Raw genomic sequence first — 15,699 nt, 5'->3', positions numbered from 1 at the left:
CTGCTCCAGGCCTCATCCAGCCTGGCCTTCAGCACCTCCAGGGAGGAGACATCTACAGCCTCCCTTCCAGTCACTGCTGTGACACCCTGCTCATGCTTAGTCTCTCTCTGACAGGCTCTCTTTTGCAAGGCCATTTCCCCCCTAATTAACAAAAACCTGGATTCAAACCTGGCTCAAACACCACTTGACACAGTGGCATTTAGCCTCTCCTCAGGGGCATTTGATTTCCCATTACAGCAAGAGCAGTGGCAGAGCTTCAGCAGCCAGCTGGCAAACTGCTTCTCCATTGATTATGGGCTTAAGCTTCCCTTCTTTACCATGAGGGTGCTGGAACACTGGAACAGGTTGTCCAAGGAGGTGGCTGAGGCCCCATCCCTGGAGCTATTCAAGATCAGACTTGACAGGTCTCTGGGCAACCTTCTCTAGTTGAGATTGTCTCTGCTGACTGCAGAGGGGGTTGGACTGGATGCCCTTTGGAGGTCTCCTCCAAACCAGACCATTCCATAATTCTCACTGCTGGCAGGGGTCAACCAGGCAGTGATTAATCTCCACTGCAGCAAGTGTCAGTTGTGCTATGGTCAGACTATTTTCCCCATCAATTAAAGAACCTCACCTGACCTGCACTGCTGCCTGGGGCTGAGGGGGGGTTCATTGGGGGTTATTTATTTGCTCATCACTTCCAGTGACTACTGCAGCAGGTAGCTGGGAAGCAGCTGCAGCCACAGAGCACACAAGGAATGTAGGTCACCAGCTGAAGCTGCTGTCACTTGCCATGGCTGGGAGAAGTCAGAAGCTTTTTGAGAAGAGCCTCTGCCAGAATAAACCTTAAAAAGCAACAGATCCATCCAGTGCTGTGCCAGTCCCTGAGCCAACAGCACTCCTGGTTGTTTGCCTTTGCAGCTCTCAAATGGTCAGGGCAGGGCTGGCAGGCAAGCAGTGCTTGCTAATGCTTCACACGAGTATGGCTGCACCTCCTGCCCTTCATCATCCCCACTCTGTTCTCCACCAACAGTCCCATCTCTGCCTTCTGGAACAAAACTCCAAGCATCTGAAGCTACAGCATTTTTTCCATGAAACTGGATGTTTTTTTCCCCCACTAAACTGGATGGCAGAGTTGATCTGCTGGAGGGTTGGAAGGCTCTGCAAAGGGATCTGGCCAGGCTGGCTGGGCCAGGGTCAGCTGTATGAGGTTTAACAGCCTTGGGTCACAACAACCCCAGGAAGGCTCCAGGCTGGGGCAGAGTGGCTGGAAACTGCCTGGTGGGAAAGGCCCTGGGGGTGCTGGGTGCCAGCAGCTGGAGATGAGCCAGGGAGTGCCCAGGTGGGCAAGAAGACCACCAGCAGCCTGGCCTGGACCAGCAATGGTGTGGGCAGCAGCAGCAGGGCAGGGATTGTGCCCCTGGGCTGGGCACTGGGGAGGCCACACCTCAAATGCTGGGGTCCGTTTTGGGCCACTCACTCCCAGAAGGACTTTGAGGGCTACAGCAGGGCCAGAGAAGGGCAACAGAGCTGGGAGAGGGTCTGGAGAACAGGGCTGGGGAGGAGCAGCTGAGGGAGCTGGAGGTGTTGAGCCTGGAGAAGAGAAGGCTGAGGGGAGACCTTCTGGCTCTCTGCAACTCCCTGACAAGAGGTTGGAGCCAGGTGGGGGTTGGTTTCTTTTCCCCCAGTCTCAGGTGATAGAATGAGAGAAACTGGCCTGAAACTGTGCCAGGGGAGGGTTAGGCTGGAGATGAGGAAAAATGTCTTTGCTGCAGGAGTGGTCAGGGACTGGCAGAGGCTGCCCAGGGAGGTGGTGGAGTCCCCATCCCTGGAGGTGTTCAAGAACCCTATGGCCATGGCACTTGGGGCCATGGTTAGTGTCCGTGGTGGGGTTGGGTTGCTGGTTGGGCTGGATGCTCTCAGAGGCTTTTCCAGCCAAGGAAATTCTGTGATTCTATGATCTATTAGCACACAAAAGGAACAACCTGAAGTTCAAGACCAGCAGAATATTAAACATATTTAAAAGAATCTTCCCATGGCTACAGTCACAAACCCATCCCTTTGCAGTCCTACAGAGGAAGGTTTCTGCTTTCATCTCCACAGGCACTGCAGTGGGGCAGCTGGAGCACTCTACAATCCATTTATTTTCATCTCTACAGAGCAAGCTCTAAAAGAGCAGCAAAAGCAAGGGTCACACTTGCTACCCATATATAGCTCTTCCTGGTGGTGCCTAATCATAGAATCACCAAGGTTGGAAGAGACCTCAAAGATCATCGAGTCCAAGCTGTCACCCAACACCTCATGACTAAACCATGGCACCAAGTGCCACATCCAATCCCTGCTTGAACACCTCCAGGGATGGGGACTCTGCCACCTCCCTGGGCAGCACATCCCAGTGGTCAATTCCTCTTCCTGGGAAGAACTTTCTCCTCACCTTCAGCCTAAACCTCCCCTGGCACAGCTTGAGACTGTGTCCTCTTGTTCTGGTGCTGGTTGCCTGGGAGAAGAGACCAACCCCCACCTGGCTACAACCTCCCTTCAGGGAGTTGTAGAGAGCAATGAGGTCTCCCCTGAGCCTCCTCTTCTCCAGGCTAAACAACCCCAGCTCCCTCAGCCTCACCTCATAGGGCTGTGCTCCAGGCCTCTCCCCAGCTTTGTTGCCCCTCTCTGGACACCTTCAGGAGTCTCAGTGGTAGGACAAAGATCAGCAGGTACAAGCTGGAACCCAGGAGGTTCCACCACAACATGAGGAGTAACTTCTTTGTTGTGAGGGTGCTGGAGCCCTGGAGCAAGCTGCCCAGAGAGGTTGTGGAGTCTCCTTCTGTGGAGACTTTCAAGACCCATCTGGATGTGTTCCTGTGTGACCTGCCTTGGGTGTCCCTACTCTGGCAGGGGGTTGGACTGGATGATCTCTGGAGGTCCCTTCCAATCCCTTCCATTCTGTGGTTCTGTGATTGTTCCTTGCTCAGCAGGTTTTCCATCTCTGCCTAGACAGCCTGCAGTTGATTTCTTCATCCAGTCAAGCCCAAGTGTTCATGGCTGCAAATGCCCAGGTCTGCATTTGGCAAAAAGCACTGCAATACACAAAAGACATCTCCTGAAGCACTCTGCAGCCTTCTTACAACCTTCACCTGGTAAAAGATGGACAAAACCCTTTTGCAGTCAACGGGCAGTTTAGGAGACCCACTTACAGTGTTCCCCTCCACAGCTCTCAGCTGTGTTAGCCCTGCAGCAAAGCCCTGCAGTAAAGGACACTTGTCCCTTGTAAGGCCTCTCCTAAGGCAGGCCAAGAACTCAGATCAGGACAAGGATTCCTACAACCTCCCTGTAAGACAATAAAAGCCACATTTAGCATCATTATCACTTCATAGTCCCAAAGAGAAACAAGATGATCAGTGAGCCAACACTGCAGCTGGGTGGTTGGTGCCATAAACTTGCTTGCAGTTTAAGAAGAGGCTAATCCTGAGGATGACAAATTCTCTTGCTGGAGAGGAGCCCAATAACTGGAAATTAAGGCTAAGTAAACCATTATGCCTTTAACAAGAGGAAGATACATTCTGTGGTCAGCTGTGCTGGCATCTTGTGCATCGTAAGGAAATGCACGGGTGGGAGAGACACTCCACAGGGCTCTGTGGTTCCTGAGCTGGAGAGCCACACACAGGCTAACCCCTGCAGCCTTCCAGCAGCTGCTTTTCTCCACCTCACTCTTACAAGAGGCACCATGACCCACAGCTGCAGCAGCTCAAACCTTCTTGCAATTTGATTTGTCTCTCTTGCCTCCATCCCCTTTCTGCCACTGCACCTTCTCAGGATATCCAGGAGCTTACTTAACTCACAAATGAGAAGGAAAGAGACCCAAGCCCACAAAGGCTTCACACTAGTTAGGTGCACTGCAGCTGACAGAAGGACATAAAGACACCAGATTCAGAGACTGATGGTGATGCAAATTCTCCTTAACCTTCCACAGCTTTTGACTAACTTCAGCAAGTCTCAGAAGTGGCATTGACCCCAGACATTTTGAAGCATATTTTGACTGAGCTCTTTAGAATAGAATAGAATAGAATAGAATAGAATAGAATAGAATAGAATAGACCAGGTTGGAAAAGGCCTTCGAGATCCTCCTATCATCCAACACCACCTAATCAGCTACACCATGGCACCAAGCACCCCATCCAGTCTCTTCCTGAACACCCCCAGTGATGGTGACTGCACCACCTCCCTGGGCAGCACATTCCAATGGCCAATCTCTCTTTCTATGAAGAACTTGATCCTAACATCCAGCCTAAACCTCCCCTGGCACAGCTTGAGACTGTGTCCTCTTGTTCTGGTGCTCTATTTAAAAACAACACAAATGATCCAAAAAGTGTCTTTTGTCTTTCCAAATACTTCAGGAGTGAAAACACCTCTGCTCTGCCCTGCTGAGACCACAGCTGCAATCCTGGGTCCAGTTCTGGGCTCCCCCGTTCCAGAGAGACAGAGACCTGCTGGAGAGAGTCCAAGGGAGAGCCACGAGGATGATTTGGGGACTTGAGCATCTGCCCTGTGAAGAGAGACTGAGAGCCCTGGGGCTGTTTAGTCTAGAGAAGAGAAGGCTGAGAGGGATCTGATCAATGTCTATCAATACCTGAGGGGTGGGAGTCAAATGGAGGAGGCCAAGCTCTGTTCAGTGAAGCTCTGTTTAGTGAAGCTCTGTCCAGTTCAGAACAGGATAAGCCTTTAAGCCCAGTTGCAGCCCAAGAACATTCTCTTCCTGACTGGCAGGGGACACAAAGCCACAGCTGATAACCAAGTAACCATGGACTGAATTTACCTCGGACTGAATTTACCTCAAGCAGTAAAGAGCAGAGTGCTGCAGGCACACACCTAGTCCTGGATGTGAGGCAGCATCCAAGCCTCTTACCAAGGAACAGTTAACCTTGGCTTCACCTTGGGCAAGGGTCTCACGTGTTAAGTGAGCTCTGTGCAATCACTGCCTGCAGGGGTTACTGCCATTCCCTCAGGCAGCCAACAAAAAGGCACAAGAATGCACAAATCTCTCTACCCTACCCTCCTCACATCCCTCTTCACCCTACTTCACCCACATCCCTCGACCCTCCTGCTAAAACAATGAAAAACTGTGCCTCCAGACACTTGCAGTCCTCTGCAATCCCAGCAAAAGGCATCCACTGCTCTGGGCTCAGGCCTGGGATTCCAGAAAAGCAGTCAAAGAATCACTGAAGGTCAATGAAGATCAGAGATGATTCTGAATCCATTTGTGCAGCCAGCTTTAGCAGGGGTGGTATTTCTGTGCATCAGAGCAGCTAGGATATTGCTCAGCTCTGCAGAGGTCCAGTGGTTGGTTCTGCTGGAGGGCTCACGCTCCCCAGGGGAAGAGTCACTGCTACCAGAAGTGATTCCTGGAGGTCAGTCTCCCTGTCTGCTTTCCACCCCACTGTGGCCCCTTTATTATCCCACACTCCTGAGTGCAAATCTGGACTTAGTCCCACATGGTAACTGCAGCTCCTAAAGCTGGGTTCACAGACACAACCACGAGCCTCTAGGGCAGGAGGCTTGCTTCCATACAACTGGTTAACAATGGATCAGCTGGCTGAGTAACCACAGGAAGCAGCTTGGATCACAGGAAGCAGCTTGGATCACTTGCCTCCTTTTGCCAGGGATCTTTTAGTGCCAAGTTTACTTTCACACATGTGCAGCTCCTTGCCTGCTTTCTGCACATGGGTAGAAAATGCTTCTTTGCACACCACAGGCAGGAGCACAGCAAGCAGCCCCTCTGACAGCTAGAGAGGACAGCAAAAGGTTACAGAATGGCAGAATGAACCAGGTTGGACAGGACCTCTGAGACCATCAAGTCCAACCTATCCCCCAACGCCATCCAATCAGCTAAGCCATGGCAGCAAGTGCCTCATCCAGTCTTGTTTTAAACACTTCCAGGGATGGGGACTCCACCACCTCCCCAGGCAGCTCATTCCAATGGCCAATCTCTCTTTCTGGGAAGAATTTCTTCCTCACATCCAACCTAAACCTTCCCTGGCACAGCTTGAGACTGTCCTCTCCTCCTGTCACTGCTTGCCTGGGAGAAGAGACCAACCCCCACCTGGCTACAACCTCCCTTCAGGGAGTTGGAGAGAGCAAGAAGGTCTCCCCTGAGCCTCCTCTTCCCCAGGCTAAGCAACCCCAGCTCCCTCAGCCTCTCCTCACAGGGCTGTGCTCCAGACCCCTCCCCAGCCTTGTGCTCCAGACCCCTCTCCAGCCTTGTTGCCCTTTGCTGGACACCTTCCAGCATCTCAACATCTTTCTTAAGCTGAGGAGCCCAGAACTGGACACAGGACTCAAGGTGTGGCCTCAGCAGTGCTGAGCACAGGGCAGAATGACTTCCCTGCTCCTGCTGGCCACACTACTCATGATCCAGGCCAGGATGCCATTGGCCTTCTTGGCCACCTGGGCACACTGCTGGCTCATGTTCAGATGCTGTCCTCCAGTACCCCCAGGTTCCTCTCTGCCTGGCTACTCTCCATGGGCACAGGGTCCATGGGCTCCATTAATCAGTCACATGTTGATATTTTTAGAACAACTGGCAAACATCAGCAAACCCCAAATGTCTGGCCTTTTATCAACATCTCACTGTCTCCATATTCCTACTCCTTGTGAAGGCCTCACATCTTACCTCACTTGCAGGCTGTAAATTCTCTGGCACCACTTTCTGCCATATTTCGCTACCATTCAGTCTGTGGCAGCCTCAATCCATGAAACCCCTCAGCACCAGAGTAACACAGCAGGACCTGCTGGAGCGGGTCCAGAGGAGAGCCATGGAGATGATCAGAGGGCTGCAGCACTTCTGCTGTGAAGCCAGGCTGAAAGAATTTGGGCTGCTCAGCCTGGAGAAGAGAAGGCTCCAGGGAGACCTTAGAGCTGCATTTCAATAACTGGAGGGGCCCTAGAGGAAGGCTGAGGAGGGACTGTTGAGAAGGATTTGTAGTGCCAGGACAAAAGGCAATGGTTTGAAACTGGAGCAGGGCAGATTTAGGTTGGACATGAGGAGGAAATTCTGCACAGTGGGGTGGTGAAATACTGGAACAGTCTGCCCAGGGATGTGGTTGAGGTTCCATCCCTGGAGACATTCAGGATGAGATGGGATGTGTCCCTGGGCAGCCTGATCTAGCTGGAGGTGTCCTTGCTGAGTGCAGGGGGTTGGACAAGATGCCCTTGGAGAGTCCCTCCCAGCCCAATGCAATCAGTGACTCTGTGACATGCTATCTAGCACCAGCTCTCCCAACAATTCTCCCAGGACAAGGCAGCTCTACTTTCCACAACATGTTCATCTTGGTATGACCTCCAGTTTGAGCTGCTCAGCACCCTGCTCAGACCCTGCAGACAGCACACAGCTGTACTCTCTGCAGCACACAGCTCCAGCTGTGGCCCACTCCACCTTTTGGGGTATTTCTGCAGTCAAGACACAAGACAAATGAATCAGTCTGGTCTTAATTCACGCGAAGACAATCCCTGCAATGAACCTGCTGTCAAGCAGCTCTGCATTTGAGGTTTGGTGTTTGTGTGTGCAATACCATTTTTGCCCTCTTAAGTCTGCTGCATGCAAAGGATTCTCAAGAGGCCTCAAACCACAGCTTCCTTCAGAGCTGGAGCACTGCACCACCAGCAGCGTGACAACTGCAGTCTGGCTTGGCCAGGAGTTTGCTCAAGTCCAACCACAGACCCCTGGGCTGTCTTTGCATCACTTCTGGAACCTAACTCTGCTAGCCTGAGGTCTGATGGTCACAGCATGAGAGGACTTCTCAGTTGCTGCCTAAGCTTTGCAGGAGCTCTTGGGGGTAACAGAAGACATGCAAATGGATGCACAGGGATTAAGGATGCTGCTGTAAGCCAGCAAGTGTATTGGGGTCAGTCAAGCTTTGGTTCTGTTCGGTATGTGCAGATCAGGGCTGTACAACAGATCAGGATTATTTCTGACTGGCTGAATAATGGATTTCCTTCTGCTTCATGACCATGAGAAATGGGAGATTTACTTCAGGTCCTCTGAGCATGGCATCTGCAGGGAGTCACATCACAGCCAGAGGAAACTTGGTTTCCTTCCAACAGTTCACCCAGCTCGTGTGCAGGAGTCTCCTGAGGAGAGTGTTGCAGAGAGCTGGAGCATCATGCTCCAGCAACACAAGCCCCTTCAGTGGGATGCATCTTCACTCTGAAGGGGCTTATTGTGGCCAAGAGTTATGGCTCCAAGAGCTGTGACAAGGACTCAGATTGTGCAGCAGCTGGAACGTGTCCCACGAGCAGCACACACAGGATGCTAAATGGACGCGAGAAATCAATAAATCCAAGCAGGCACTGAGGCAAAAGGGTCAGCAGAGGGCTCTGGCACTGGTGACTTCCAGGGCTGTGTTTATTGTTTTTGTATTACCTCTTTGATCCCACAAAGGAGGTTGCTTAATAGTTCCGTGGCTTTCTTCCACCACTGAAATGAACATTTCATCTTTCAGAATCTAAATCTCTTCTGTTTCAGTGTTCTTTTTTTCCCCCCCTAGTTTGTCACTTTTAGTAATTTTTAACCATCTTTGGAGCTATTTAAAAGAAAACCAGTGAGCTCTGAATCATAGTTTGCCCAAAGGCCTCTACAGGCATCACCTCTCTCTGCATTCAGCAGAGCATTCCTGCTTTTGGCAGGGGGGGGTGGACTCGACGATCCCTGCAGGTCTTTTCCAACCTCTTAACACTCTGTGATTCCTTAGACAGCTGGAAGGTAGAAAAACCCAAATAAAGGAAACTCAAGGGTTTTTCAGACCCTCATCTTAGCACCTGAGGAATAAAAGAAAGTTTTGAAGACAAAGGACTTGGCATAAACTGCTCCACCACGGTAAGCCTCTCAGCAGCCAGGCCCATGGCATATTGTACATATTAGCAGCTGAAACACCAAAACTCTCCTCCAAATTCCACTGGAGACCAAGGACAGTTTTCCATCAGCCACTGCTCATTTCCACACCAGAAAACCCCCAGAAATAGAAACCCTGCAGCTGGGTTCTTTTGTTGGACACCTTGCTACGAACACTGAGGCAACCCTGCCTACTTCAAAGTCTGTGCCAGGCTTCAGATTTCCACCCAAATTTGAGCAAGCCCTAGAAAGTCATGACTTAAGTGAGAGGACAGCACAGAACCCAAAATAAATGCCTGCTGAAAGTACATTAGCTCTGACATATAGTAGAGCACATCCATCAGATGGGAGAAAACCTTCAGTTCTGCCTCAGCTTTCAGGGAAGTGCAGTCTGGAAAGGCTGTTGGCAGTAGAAACCCTTCTGGCTTTGTGTGTTGTGGGTTTTGTTTTTTCATATGTAAGCAATAAAAGTATCCCAACTACCGAGTGAGCAGCCAGAGCAACACAATGCATTAGACAGCAAAACCAGACCCTTTCCCCCTGCAGCATCAGGGCAACTGGCACACTACAACCATCTCAGGCTCAGTCCTGCATTTTATACCCAGTATTTTGTAAGAAAGCCTTATGTAATCCCAAGGCATTTCCAGTGCTGGAATGTGGAGCTGCTGCAAAGCTCTCCCGGCGGCTCACTCCGACAGCTTGGTCGGGCAGCGCTTCTGGCAGCCTGCAAATACTTTCCTGTCGCCGAAACTGATGGTTAATAATGTCAGCGCCATGGCGCTGGCCTGCACGCTCTCCACTATTTCCAAACCCTTGGTTCAAAGTGACTGTTCTTAATCAAGAAACTCAGAAGAATCCTTTGAGATAGGACCTTTCCCCCCCCCCCCCCCTCCCCCTTTTGTTTTTGGGTGTGTTTTTGTAAATTGTTGGATTGCTTCGGCGTGAAGTTTTCCAAAGCTCAGCACAACATCTCTTTCACACTGCTCCATCTCTGACCTGAAGGCTCAGAAAAGGACAGACTTGGCAGTGCCAAGAAGATGACACTCTCACAATTAGTGATGAGGGCAGTGAGGTAGGAAGCCATCTGCAGTATAAACAGTGAAGCAGTCAAAATATGCATTTGATTAGCAGGACACAAAGGAAATGTGACTCAGTGCAGAGAAAAATAAGGCATCCTAGCTCTTTTCCATCAAAATAACACAAACCAGAGCCTTGCAAAGGGAGTAGCCACCTCTCAGAGCTGGATCTTTACCTGCAAGTTGCTGCTCTAGAATGTTCAGAGCCAAGGGGCAAGCAGTACAGAAGCAGACCTCCAGCCATGCAAACATTTCCTCCGTGTCTTCTGCCACAGAGTTAATGCCTGCAATAATAACTCCCCAATCCCTGTTTCATGAATGCCTTGACCTTTATGCTTCATAGTGGAAGCAGAGGTGACCAGGGTGCTGCTTATCTTAGCCACACAGGGTCAAGGGCAAGAGAACAATGAGGCTTCTACATCAGCTGCAAGCAAAATTGCTAACACTTGAATTTACAGAGCACAATGGGTCCGTATACCAGACCCAGCGAAGAAGTCACCACCAGGACAACAAAGGAGTTCCACAGGTCCCTCGGGGACACAGGGACTCCTACAACCCCAAAATTCAACAAAACCCTCCTGGGTATTAGTCTTTGCCACTTCAGTTCATGCCCAGAGAAAGACTTCTTTGAAAGAGAAGAGAGCAGAAGCGACTTACTTGTCCAGAATGAAATAGAGATCAAAGCCTCCGTAGCAGGCAGGACCTCCGCTCTCTCTTTTGCCACCTTGTCCATCACAGCCTAGCACCAAAGTCACCAGGAAGAGCCACTTGAAGGCAGATCTGAAGATGCTTTGCTTTCCAATGGCCATTATATCCCGAGAGGAGGAGAAAAAGAAATGTCTTCTTCCGAGGTTCCTTTATTTCGCAGGTTTATCCACCACAGCCATTCAATGACCTTTCAACGCACGCAGGGAGATTTTATTCCTTAAAGCTCCACTTGCCAGAGCTGTCCTCAGCAATTGCAAGGCTTTCCCCCTTGTTTCCCTTGCAGCTCTGTTTCTTGGTTTCAGATTTCAAGATGCACAATACTGTATTTCACTTTTTTTTTTTTTAAAGGGACTTGACCCTCGCTCTCCCTCGCAGCTCTCTGAGAGCAGCACCGGGGTCTGGCAAGAGAAGGAGAAGCCTCCTGACAAACCTTTCTTTGTCATGGATTTCAGAAAACACAGGGAGGGTTTGAGGCTTCCCCCTCCCTTAATTATTATTGTGGTTATTAAGGATGGCTAAGTTGTATTTTTTCCCCTCAGCAAAAAGAGCTCAGAGCATGCCACCTCGTGGCTAAATCTCACGCTGGCTGGAGCCCGGTTTTAAGCAGCTCATTCACGCACCAAGCACGCTAAACACACAGCGCAGCAGCTCTACAGAGGGACCTGGCCAGGCTGGACCCATGGACTGAGGCCAGTGGGACGAGTTTAACAAGGCCAAGGGCTGGGTTCTGCACTTGGGTCACAACTCCTCCATGGAGGCTCCAGGCTGGGTGCAGAGCAGCTGGAAACTGCCCAGCAAAGAAAGTCCTGGGGATGATGATTAGCAGTGGCTGCAGACGAAGCCCCAAGCCTGTGCAGGACAGCTCAAAGGGAACAGCATTTCCAGTCAGAGCAGACCCCATGGCAGCAAGAGCTGAAGCAGAGAACCCAAGAGCAAAGGCTCTTTGTCTTCCTTCTGGAATCCTCCCTCTCAGGCTGTGCAGCTCCCAGTACTGCCTGCTGCTTAGCTGAGCAGCTTCAGGGCTGCATCAAGCATGTGGGGACCAGGTCAAGTTTCTGACAGGGGAGGCAAGTCTCCTGAGCCAGCCTTTCAGACTCTCCTGCATTGCTCAGGGTTACATTTGTCTGGAAAGAATTCTTAGCAAAAGAAAACAGCGTGAGGAAAGAGCAGGAAAGCAGCAGGGGGATCTCTGGTGAAAATGACAAGAGGGACTTTGGACAGTGGAACCACCACAAAGCAGTCCAGCAGCTTGATGCAGTGAGGATTAGAGCCCTGGGAGCACTTCCCTCCCACACCTGTCTGTGCTGAGCAAACACCACAGCCTCATACGTCTAGGGTGGGCAAGGCAGAGACAGGGGACAAAGGCACCTCCTCAGTCCTGCTGCCAAGTCCTGAGGAGACCTGCGGGAAGTGGAGGTCCCTTGGAAATCAGACCCTCTCTTGTGCTGGACAGGAGCATAACCAGGTGATTTGCAGAGATAGCTTGGGCTTCCACACCTAAACTCCAGAGCAGTCTTTCCCTTTCTCTCTTGGCCTGCCAGGAGATTACCAGCACAGCTCAACACTGCACAGGCAGAAGATCCATGTCAGGGGATCAGGCTTTGTACAGCCCTCAGCAATAAAGCACAGTGGCAGGACAGTGTATGAGAGCCTCTTGCTGAGGTGGCTGTTGTGCTGCCCAAACTGCAGGCTAGCTCTGCACCAGGTCTGGATGGGCAAAATGTGGGGGCAGATGCTGCTTGTTGGGTAGCTGTGAGAAGGGGGCAGATGCTGCTTGTTGGGTAGCTGTGAGAAGGGGGCAGATGCTGCTTGTTGGGTAGCTGTGAGAAGGGGGCAGATGCTGCTTGTTGGGTAGCTGTGAGAGGGGGGCAGATGCTGCTTGTTGGGTAGCTGTGAGAAGGGGGCAGATGCTGCTTGTTGGGTAGCTGTGAGAAGGGGGCAGATGCTGCTTGTTGGGTAGCTGTGAGAAGGGGGCAGATGCTGCTTGTTGGGTAGCTGTGAGAAGGGGGCAGATGCTGCTTGTTGGGTAGCTGTGAGAGGGGGGCAGATGCTGCTTGTTGGGTAGCTGTGAGAAGGGGGCAGATGCTGCTTGTTGGGTAGCTGTGAGAGGGGGGCAGATGCTGCTTGTTGGGTAGCTGTGAGAGGGGGGCAGATGCTGCTTGTTGGGTAGCTGTGAGAAGGGGGCAGATGCTGCTTGTTGGGTAGCTGTGAGAAGGGGGCAGATGCTGCTTGTTGGGTAGCTGTGAGAAGGGGGCAGATGCTGCTTGCTGGGTAGCTGTGAGAGGGGGGCAGATGCTGCTTGTTGGGTAGCTGTGAGAAGGGGGCAGATGCTGCTTGCTGGGTAGCTGTGAGAAGGGGGCAGATGCTGCTTGTTGGGTAGCTGTGAGAAGGGGGCAGATGCTGCTTGTTGGGTAGCTGTGAGAAGGGGGCAGATGCTGCTTGTTGGGTAGCTGTGAGAGGGGGGCAGATGCTGCTTGTTGGGTAGCTGTGAGAAGGGGGCAGATGCTGCTTGTTGGGTAGCTGTGAGAGGGGGGCAGATGCTGCTTGTTGGGTAGCTGTGAGAGGGGGGCAGATGCTGCTTGTTGGGTAGCTGTGAGAAGGGGGCAGATGCTGCTTGTTGGGTAGCTGTGAGAAGGGGGCAGATGCTGCTTGTTGGGTAGCTGTGAGAGGGGGGCAGATGCTGCTTGTTGGGTAGCTGTGAGAAGGGGGCAGATGCTGCTTGTTGGGTAGCTGTGAGAAGGGGCAGATGCTGCTTGTTGGGTAGCTGTGAGAAGGGGGCAGATGCTGCTTGTTGGGTAGCTGTGAGAGGGGGGCAGATGCTGCTTGTTGGGTAGCTGTGAGAGGGGGGCAGATGCTGCTTGTTGGGTAGCTGTGAGAAGGGGGCAGATGCTGCTTGTTGGGTAGCTGTGAGAAGGGGCAGATGCTGCTTGTTGGGTAGCTGTGAGAAGGGGGCAGATGCTGCTTGTTGGGTAGCTGTGAGAAAGAGACAGAGCTGCCACCTCCTGGTTTGTGTATCTAAGGGCTCTGCTGCTTCAGTCCTGTGAGATGAGGCTGCTGGGGGACATCAAAGTGTAGAGCTGTAGTTGCTGCAGCCATTGTAGGTGTGCTGGGCAAGCAGGTAGGGTTGGAGGTTTTGCAGGTTGATAGAGATGTTCTGGAAGATGTTTCTACTCGAGGTACACAAGTCATGGAGGGGGTTCTGCACATTTCTGTGGATGGACTGGAACATTGCACTGCCCTAAGGAAGGGGAAAGACTAGGCCAGGATTCCCTTTTTATGTTTGAAAGGAACATGACTTGAATGGGGCACGTAAGAACAGGAAGGGTAGAAGAAAAGCTTCTTCTCTGGGGGCTGCTGTGCTCCTCTTCAGAAATTTTGGAGTCCTTGGGGTTAGCTTCTGATCTGAGGTGCAGTTCAGGGCTCCTGCTACAGCCTGGTAAAGTCTCTTCTTGTCACTAGCTTATGGCCTGTGTCTGCCTAAAGATTAAAGGCAGGCTGATCATCTCTCTACCTTGTTTTTGAGTGGCCCTCAGGGGAACATAGAGTTTGAAAAACAAACAAACAAAAAGCTAAAAAGATGTTCCTCAGGAAGATAACTTTGGCCTGAAGCTAGCTGAGCAGCAGGAGGGGGAATGGAGGAGATCAGATTTTCTGTGTAGCTGTGGATTCAGGCTGACAGAAAGCCCAGGAAAGGTTGGGGAAGAGCCAGGGAATGAGGCATAAGATGACGCTGAGAGCACTGTGAGATGGTGGAGCTGCTGACAGGGTGGACACCACGGCTTGGGCTGTATCCCTGGCCTTCTGCAGGGTCAGTCCTCTTCATATGCCCATCTGGAGAATGCATCTTTTTGTTTATGGCCTGGTAATAAACACACTGAGAAAAGCAGCTCCTTAATAAGAAGCTCCTGAGACCTTGGAAGCAGTGTTGGAAATTTTGTCTGTCCCTCCCTGACTGAAAATGCCAGAAACAAAAATAATGTGAAGACTACAGCAAGATCTCACAAGACTCCTGGGGAGAATGGGTGTGCTGTATGCCTCCTGTGAGAGAGTCAAGAAGGAAGGTGCTTCAGTTGCCTGCAGCTGTTCAATGCCTGATTAAGCTCCAGCTGATGCTGTTGGGGGGGTGAACAGGGTTTGCCTCAGGAAATGGGTATCAAAGATATTCCTGTTTTATCATCTGCTCCCATCTGTGTGTCTTTGGTGAGCACTCATGTGAATGCTTGTGGGGGTGGTTCCCTTCAGCTCACAAAGGTCTGACATGCTTGGTGGATAATGGCTTCTGTAGACATCTCAAGACGATGATCTCTTGTCTCCAGGGTGCTTCAGGCAGCTGTTCCAGCACCCTGCATGGAGAATCAAGATGTAACCATCTGGCAATGCTGACCAAGGCTGTTAGCACAAACACATTCTCCCTGTGCAGGAATCATTCCTTGCTGCCAGGGAATGTGCTCACATTCCTTGGCCCTGTCTTCTAAAGGTGCAATTCAGCCCAACTGTGCTGGTATCAGCAGAGCTTCTCTGCCTTGCGTGGTGCAGGACATCAGATCTGCCTGGGGATGAGCTGTGGGAATTCACATTTCATGGGGACAAGCTGTGACTCCGGGCTGACACCCAGAGGCCACGAAAGCTTTTTCCTTCCCTGGATTGCTCTACTTTCTCACATTACAATCGGTAGTTGGGTTGGTCCGGATTTAAGGCAGAAGCATGAGCACAAATGCCCAGCAGGAGGGAGCAGAGCTGCATGGAATGAAGGATCCAGATCTACTGAGTGCACTTTCCATAGTCGTAGGGCATCTGGAAACAAATCAAACCAGAGTGCTGGATTTGCAGTGCCTGCCTCACCCTGTTCAAGGGGCTGTGAAGAGGGAGAATGTGACCATTTCCTGAGGAGAGGGTTCTTTGTCTCTCCTCATCCTGTTCCTCCTTGAAGGCTTTCTCTGGAAGAGATTCATTCTGCCTGTGTTCCTCACTGGAGTTTGGATGGGAGTGATAAATGGAGAAGTTGTGCCTCTTCAGCCTGTGTAGTGTTGTCAGAGTATCCTTCTCCTGACCACT

General features: G+C 51.3%; 1 protein-coding gene across 1 annotated transcript in view; it reads right to left on the bottom strand.

Annotated features, from left to right (window-relative positions):
* ANTXR1 (ANTXR cell adhesion molecule 1) overlaps nt 1–10,806 on the bottom strand; it is a 126,840-nt gene extending 116,034 nt beyond the window's left edge. The window contains exon 1 of the mRNA XM_009900581.2: nt 10,594–10,806. Within this exon, the coding sequence (XP_009898883.2) occupies nt 10,594–10,745 (152 nt within the window). The 5' untranslated portion in view covers nt 10,746–10,806. The remainder of the gene's footprint in view (nt 1–10,593) is intronic.
* Nucleotides 10,807–15,699: the final 4,893 nt, after the last annotated feature.

Source organism: Dryobates pubescens, chromosome 31 (genome assembly GCF_014839835.1).
Source record: "Dryobates pubescens isolate bDryPub1 chromosome 31, bDryPub1.pri, whole genome shotgun sequence".
Lineage (NCBI taxonomy): Eukaryota > Metazoa > Chordata > Aves > Piciformes > Picidae > Dryobates > Dryobates pubescens.
This window is presented reverse-complemented; position numbering and strand designations above follow the sequence as displayed.